This window comes from Apium graveolens, unplaced genomic scaffold (genome assembly GCF_009905375.1).
Source record: "Apium graveolens cultivar Ventura unplaced genomic scaffold, ASM990537v1 ctg7781, whole genome shotgun sequence".
In the NCBI taxonomy this organism is placed as follows: Eukaryota; Viridiplantae; Streptophyta; class Magnoliopsida; order Apiales; family Apiaceae; genus Apium; species Apium graveolens.
This window is the reverse complement of record NW_027420625.1, coordinates 25513-33504: the sequence shown is the minus strand read 5'-3', so window position 1 is coordinate 33504 and position 7992 is coordinate 25513. Positions and strand designations below refer to the sequence as shown.

General features: G+C 38.1%; 1 protein-coding gene across 3 annotated transcripts; it reads left to right on the top strand.

Moving 5' to 3' along the window:
* The first annotated feature begins 5647 nt into the window (after window positions 1-5647).
* On the top strand, window positions 5648-7024 carry LOC141704384 (protein disulfide isomerase-like 1-5). 3 transcript variants are annotated; one of them, XM_074507631.1, is made up of 5 exons: window positions 5648-5794; window positions 6107-6272; window positions 6390-6526; window positions 6722-6832; window positions 6932-7024. In XM_074507631.1, exons 1-3 carry the CDS (start codon window positions 5744-5746, stop codon window positions 6524-6526), a joined length of 354 nt encoding a protein of 117 aa, XP_074363732.1. In that variant the 5' UTR covers window positions 5648-5743; the 3' UTR covers window positions 6722-6832; window positions 6932-7024. The 3 variants fall into 3 exon arrangements, 2 of the variants coding, with proteins under 2 accessions (XP_074363732.1, XP_074363731.1); XM_074507630.1 differs by having other exon boundaries at window positions 5651-5794; window positions 6390-6505; XR_012567943.1 differs by lacking the exon at window positions 6390-6526 and having other exon boundaries at window positions 5653-5794.
* Window positions 7025-7992: the final 968 nt, after the last annotated feature.

Here is a 7992-nt window from a genome sequence, read left to right as displayed (position 1 = left end):
AAAATGATTTCTCTTATCATGAGTACAATGAGGACAAAAACAAAGAGAAAGACGATGAAGAGAGGAGTATTCATGAGGAGAGTGATAGTGATCATGATGATTTGGCGTAGATTATTCTTTTGTAATTTTAAATCACTAGTTCACATTATTGATATTTTTTTTGAAATTAATATATAAGTCATATAAATATTTGTGTAATTGTGATTAAGAATTTCTTATTTTCCCAGTATTGAGAATGTTGAATTTCTGTAATTGAGAATGTTGAATTTAATTTTATGCTGAACAAAGAGGTTAGTCAGTAGCTTCTGTTAGTTTTTGTAAATTTGTAAATATCTTCGACCGAATTCAGTGGAATTAGAACAGAGGACATGCCGGTTATTTCCACCAACTTCAGTGATATATTATAATGGGCTGGGTAATTTAGATTATGGGCCGGGTTATCAACTGATATCAGTCGAACAAAAGCAGTAACATATATACATAGGTTAATCAGCTCTCTTTTTCTTACTTTTCACCTCTTTCGCCGTTGAATACAATCTCAAGTTGTTCTATATAAAATGGAAGTTGTTCTAATACTCACTTTCTTAGCACTATTTCGGGTATCTGAGGTATTCATTGTTGGATTTTGTTTAATCTAAACATATTCAAATAATATGTCAGTTGGTGTGGAATTAGTCACCCGCACTAGCATGATTTTAGGAGCTAAATAATAGCAGTGGAGTTGTGGAGAATCTGTTTAGAATTAGTTCTATTTTATAGCTTTCATTTACTAGTTTTATATAAGTCTGTACACTACATTATTTGAATAACAGAACTTCTATTTTTTCCCAGTTTACATACATACAAGAGTGTGTGCGTGTGTTGTGTTGTTACTAATACTTGGTATCACAGCACAGGAGATTACTAGGTCCAGAACAGCGTCAAGATGGAAACAAACAAAGCCAAAGAGAACTCGATCGGCCTGAGCTACCCGATGCTAACAAAGACGAACTATACAATATGGGCTCTCAAAATGAGAGTATTTATGCAAGCCCATGGCGTGTGGGAGGCCATTGAACCTAAAGACCCCAAGGCAGCAGTCGAATATAAGATGGACAAGCGTGCTCTAGCCGTTATTTACCAAGGAGTCCCTGAAGACATTCTATTGTCCATCGCAGAAAAGAAAACATCCAAAGAGGCCTGGAACGCAGTCAGAACAATGTCGTTGGGAGCTGATAAGGTGAAAATGGCGAAGGCACAGACCCTTAGGTGCGAGTTCGAAACTATGTGTATGAAAGAAGGTAAACAGCTGGATGAATTTTTCCTGAAACTGAACAGTCTGGTGACCAACATTAGAGCCCTGGGAGAAACGGTGGAAGAAGTTTATGTTGTTAAGAAGTTACTCAGAGCAATGCCTTCTAAATTCCTCCCAATTGCTTCTGCGATCGAACAGTTCGGTAAGGTGGAAGAAATGTCAGTCGAGGAGGTCATTGGGTCACTGAAGGCTCACGAGGAGAGATTAAAAGGAACGATAGAAACAAATCAAGGACAACTTCTATTGACTGAGGAAGAATGGAGGAAACGAGAGAGCAACGAGGGACAATTACTTCTGACTCGTGAGGAATGGTTAAAGAGGACCAATAGAAATGGGACTCGAAGTGGTGAAGAGTACCGTGCGAAAGATGGAGTTCGCGGAGTAAGGGACAAAAGCAGAGTGAGATGTTTTAAGTGTCAGGCATATGGGCATTATGCCGTAGAGTGTCGTAAGCCAAGAAGAGAAAGAGAGGTGCAAAAGGAGGCAAACCTCTCACAAATTCTTGAGGATGAGCCGGCCTTGTTGATTGCCGAGGTAGGAATAATAAAAGCAAAATCAATGTTGTTGAAGGAGGACTCGGTCATTCCAAAACTCTGTACAAACGTCGAGGGACAAAGAGACTCGCAAGTGTGGTACCTCGACAAAGGGGCAAGTAATCATATGACTGGACAACGTGGAAAATTCAAAGAGCTTGATGAAAGTGTGACCGGAAGAGTGAAGTTCGGGGACGGATCTACTGTCAATATTAAGGAAAGGGGTCGGTTGCATTCCAGTGTAAAAATGGCGAGGAAAGAATTTTACAGGAGGTATATTCTATTCCTAATCTGTGTAATAACATTATAAGTCTGGGCCAATTATCGGAGGCAGGAAATAGAGTAATACTTGAGGGAGATTACTTGTGGGTCTACGAAGGCAATGGAAAGCTTCTGATGAAAGTGAAAAAAACCGAAAATCGGTTGTATAAAATTAGCCTTGAGGAGAGCAAACTCTCATGTTTACTCACGAAGTTGGAAGAGAATACATGGTTGTGGCATGCTCGGCTTGGGCATGTCAATTTTCGAGCATTAGAGCTTATATCAAAAGAAGAAATGGCACTGGGAATTCCAGAAATGATACAACCATTGAAGAAGTGTGAAGGGTGCTTGATGTCGAAACAGTCCAGGAGGCCATTCCCGTCCCAAGCAATTTTCAACTCGAGAAAGACACTGGAGATAGTACATGCTGATATTTGTGGACCCATCATGCCAATACACCCGGAGGTAATCGTTATTTTTTGTTATTTGTCGACGATTATAGCAGGAAGATGTGGGTGTACTTACTGAAGGAGAAGAGCAGTGCATTCGAAATGTTCAAGAAATTCAAGGCCTTGGTCGAAAATGGAGCTGAAAGAAGTATTAAAATACTGAGGACGGATCGAGGCGGGGAATTTTGTTCGAAGGAGTTCACGGAATTTTGCGAAAAGGCTGGTATCCAGAGGCACTACACAGCCCCCTACACCCCTCAACAAAATGGGGTGGTTGAGCGTAGAAACCGAACTGTCGTGGCTATGACTAGAAGCATTTTGAAGGAATCAGGACTGCCAGCGTTTATGTGGGGAGAGGCAGTGCGACATTCGATTTATGTACTAAATCATCTACCAACTCGTATATTGAAAGGCAGAACTCCGTATGAAGCATGGTATGGTGAAAAACCAGATTTGTCACATGTAAGAATTTTTGGGTGTACAGCAGTCATGAAGGTCCCCTCGATACACACAAAGAAACTGGACGATCGTGGTAAGTTGGTTGTGTATCTCGGTAAGGAACCAGGTACGAAAAGAAATAGGCTGTATGATCCGAAAACAGGGGAGGTGCACGTAAGTCGAGATGTGGTGTTCCAAGAAGACAAATTCTGGTCGTGGGAACAAGAGCAAGTGAACGAGGTGAGTTTTCCCGGTAAGTACGTTGAGATGAGCTGTCCCATGGATACAGGAGATGGCACTGAAACAGAGCCGGAGCCAACACCCCTGCAGTCGCCACAGTCACAGTCATCAGCTCTACAATCTTCAGGTGCTGCAGTTAATTCGAGGGAGAGACAACAGATATGCCCTCTGCAGAAAGTAGTGCAGGAAGTAGTGAACCCAGACGCTACAGATCTCTAAATGAAATTTACAACGAGACGGAGGTTTTTGATATGATTGATGAACTGATTTTACTAAAGGTAGAAGGGCCAACATCCTTTAAAGAAGCAGCAGAGGAGGGAGAATGGCAGGACGCGATGAAGCAGGAATTTGATGCAATTGAGAGAAACAACACATGGATTCTTACAGACCTGCCACCCGGACACAGATCCATTGGACTGAAGTGGGTATTTAAATTGAAAAAGGATCCAGAAGGGAACATAGTGAAGCACAAGGCGCGCTTAGTCGCAAAGGGCTATGTGCAACAAAAGGGTATTGATTATAATGAGGTGTTCGCACCTGTAGCTCGTCTTGACACGATTCGATTGTTGCTAGCTCTGTCGGCAAAGGAAGGTTGGGAGGTTCACCATCTCGATGTACAATCTGCGTTTTTAAATGGTGAACTTCAAGAAGAGGTATACGTAACTCAGCCCGAGGGATTTGTGAAGGAGGGACTAGAACAAAAGGTGTACAAACTAGTTAAGGCACTATACGGACTACGTCAAGCGCCTAGGGCCTGGAATGCTAGATTGGATAAGTGTTTGAGAGAGCTAGGTTTCAAGAGATGCTTGCATGAACAGGCTGTATACACAAGATTCGACAGAGGAAATGTAGTGATAGTTGGAGTTTACGTTGATGATCTGTTAGTGACAGGCACACACAAGCGTGAAATTGAGGAGTTTAAGTTACAGATGAGTGAACAGTTTGAGATGAGTAATCTGGGTTTGATGTCGTTTTACTTGGGTATAGAAGTTAGTCAGACAGATTTGTCCACCACGTTGAAGCAATCTGCATACGCCAAAAGGCTGCTGGAAAAGACAGGTATGTTGAACTGTAACCCATGTAAATATCCTATGGAATATAAATTGCAGTTGGACAGGGACGATGGTGGTAGGCTAGTAGATGCAACTGAATATAGAGGCATCGTTGGGAGTCTGCGATATTTGACGCATACTAGGCCAGATATATCGTATGCAGTAGGTGTAGCAAGTCGTTTTATGGAAAAGCCCACTGTCAAGCATCAACAGGCAATAAAACATATACTGAGATATGTGAGGGGCACAATCGATCATGGGTTAGTGTACAAGAACGAGAGAAATGAGAAGTTTTTGATTGGCTTCTCAGATAGCGACCTAGCTGGTGATGTTGTAGACAGGAGGAGTACATGTGGGATGTGTTTTTATCTAAATAAAAGCTTGATCTCATGGGCTTCACAAAAACAGAGAGTAATGGCATTGTCATCCTGCGAGACAGAATACATGGCGGCTACAACCGCAGCCTGTCAAAGCATCTGGCTCCAGGGACTGTTGGAAGAAATTTCTGGGCAACGAGTTGGACCAGTCATACTTCATGTGGACAATAGATCTGCAATGGAGCTGATGAAAAATCCAGTTCAACATGGAAGAAGTAAGCATATTGATGTCCGCTTTCATTTCATTCGCGAGTGCATAGAACGAGGAAAGCTGGTGGTCAAGTACGTACCTACGCACAAGCAAAGAGCAGATATTCTAACTAAGGCATTGGGAAAAGTTAAATTCGAAGAAATGAGGAAGGTGATCGGTGTCTTAACAACTAAGAGTCGACAAGTTAACGAGAATGTGGCGTCTAAGGTAAGAGTAACATCTTTCGATGATACTTTACAAAATGATGCATCAAGCGCTTCATCATCACATGTCGAAAGTAATTATTCGAGAGCCCTCAAATTTTTTATTGACTTCAGTATGTTCGAAAATGATTTCTCTTATCATGAGTACAATGAGGACAAAAACAAAGAGAAAGACGACGATGAAGAGAGGAGTATTCATGAGGAGAGTGATAGTGATCATGATGATTTGGCGTAGATTATTCTTTTGTAATTTTAAATCACTAGTTCACATTATTGATATTTTTTTTGAAATTAATATATAAGTCATATAAAAATATTTGTGTAATTGTGATTAAGAATTTCTTATTTTCCCAGTATTGAGAATGTTGAATTTCTGTAATTGAGAATGTTGAATTTAATTTTATGCTGAACAAAGAGGTTAGTCAGTAGCTTCTGTTAGTTTTTGTAAATTTGTAAATATCTTCGACCGAATTCAGTGGAATTAGAACAGAGGACATGCGGGTTATTTCCACCAACTTCAGTGATATATTATAATGGGCTGGGTAATTTAGATTATGGGCCGGGTTATCAACTGATATCAGTCGAACAAAAGCAGTAACATATATACATAGGTTTATCAGCTCTCTTTTTCTTACTTTTCACCTCTTTCGCCGTTGAATACAATCTCAAAGTTGTTCTATATAAAATGGAAGTTGTTCTAATACTCACTTTCTTAGCACTATTTCGGGTATCTGAGGTATTCATCCCTGTTCATCATCGCATCAAATATTTTGGTGCCTATTCGTATGTACTATTATGTGTATATAGGGTTTGTCTGTAAATTAACTTGGGCGTTTGTATATACTTGACTTTAGGGGTTTTGTGTTTACTTGATTTTAGTGGTTTTGTAAATACAAGATTTATGAGTTTACAAATTTAGGGTTTTACATATTTTTTATTTTGATTTCTATCCAAATTATGGTAATTAATAATGTCAAATTTTAAGAGTAAGTATGGGTTTATACTTAAGAGTAGAGTAGTTAACTATCTTACATGATTTTGTTTTCAGGGTCCCGAGTGTGAAGCATTTGTGAAGGTCGCAACTTCAGACAATGAAATTCAATTTGCTCAAACAAACAGCAACAAGGTTGCCAGAATTTTATTCCCAATTATTAAGGCACCATATCATTTTCTTGGCCTGGTGAAAAGCGAGCAGGAGAAATTTACAAGTCTCGGTAGGTGGAACATTAGTTATTGGTTTTGATTTTGCTATCGGCTTTTCAAACTATGTATATAGGTCCATTTATATTTTACATTCATTAAGAGGTTGATGCTTTCTCTCTGTTTTGCAGAAAATGCTTTTAAAGTGGGCAAAAATCAGTTTTTAGATGATAACAAATTCGTGTTAGTTAGGCTTCTGACTAAAATCAACTTTGCTAGAGTGTATTCTAGTTCAAACAAACTACAGGTCGTTTGTGTTTTCTCTTAGGTTGTGCCATTGCAACTATAATTTTTTTAATTTCCTTTTCCTCCTCTAATATTGTATTTTGTGTTACAATTTTGGTATCTAGGTTATACATATTTATATACTTATAATAGATTTTTGTCCTTATATAATGTCAACACTTAATTTCATTTTCATATCAGTTTCTTTTATATGTATTTATCTTCTTTTATGATACAGTTTCTTGCATTACTATTTGTGGTGTTTATCCGATGACAAAGACGAATCCACATATCTAAAGCTCCCAAGTTCGAACTCATCATTCCTTCCATTGATATTAGTTATTTAGGGGTAACATGTTTATCTTTTCTTTTTATCTTTGTTTGTATTTTTTAGTAATTTTTGTATCTGTTTACTTATATTTTAATTTTATTTGTTTTCTTATTCCAGTTTATGGCCCCCACTCATTCTGTTGTATGCACACTTTTGATATCTAGTTTATTTGGTTTTGCGGAGGCACGACCAGATTATGCAACTTCAAGCATAAGTATTTTTCTATTTTAAATTTCATATTACATACTTGTTTGACCAATTTGTTAATACCATTTATCTTTACATTTGCATATTTTATGGCAGGGTTGCTGGTTGTGGTTTTTTATTATAAATTTCATGACGGTAGGTGCTAGTAGCAGAACTTCCAGAATTAAGGAAAGCAAGTTTAAACAAAGATTCTATGGTATAGGCTTATAAAAATTCGTCACACATTTAGGTCCCACATAATGTGTTAAGTGGATATGTTCATGTTAAGTTATTGTGTACTTCTAGGAAGATAATTAAGATGTAAAGAAAGATGGTGTGTATGGTGGAAGAGTGGAAAAATTGTAGGTTACTAATGATCTAACACAAATTGCATCTTAATTTGTAACGCAGGTCATGGTCAACAAGCCGGGAAGAGCAATAGTACCCTCGGATAAGAAGCGAAAGAGCTAGAAGGATTGAAATGATGAATTCCTTTCCTAATAAAGGGGGTTTGCTTTTGATAAGGGCCTTTCTTGGTTGTAAAAGAAAGTAAATAATTGCAGGGAAGGGCTTTAGCATCCTATTTCCAGAGTTTAGATCATAAGCCCAGATAAGCTATATAAGCACATCTGGGTTTAGAGATAAAACTACTAACTTTGCACAAAGAAGAGAAAGTGATGAAGGCAACCCCTAGACTTATCGTTAAAGTCAATCATTCTACAAAATTTAAATTGTCTAGAATGGCCTTGTCTAAAAAAAAATAGTCAAGAATGGTACATATGGTAAACATAGAATCACCCATTTGCATATCTACAACCCCATACAAAGTAGTCTAACGTTTTTATAAAATTAATTTACAATTCTCTGTTATATCATTTGATTTTTTGAAATAATTAGCAAAAAATATATTATTTTTTAGAAAATTAGATTAATAACATTTACTTGTTGAAAATGGTCCAGAACTAGAAAAATAGAGATTATGTTGCTAGAGT

Bases quoted from the DNA above. Each gene is read 5' to 3' on its own strand.
- LOC141704384 (XM_074507630.1), top strand. From the start codon at position 5,744: ATGGAAGTTGTTCTAATACTCACTTTCTTAGCACTATTTCGGGTATCT. The intron at 5,795-6,106 runs GTATTCATCCCT...TTTTGTTTTCAG, and splicing joins CACTATTTCGGGTATCTGAG to GGTCCCGAGTGTGAAGCATT. The intron at 6,273-6,389 runs GTAGGTGGAACA...TCTGTTTTGCAG, and splicing joins GGAGAAATTTACAAGTCTCG to AAAATGCTTTTAAAGTGGGC.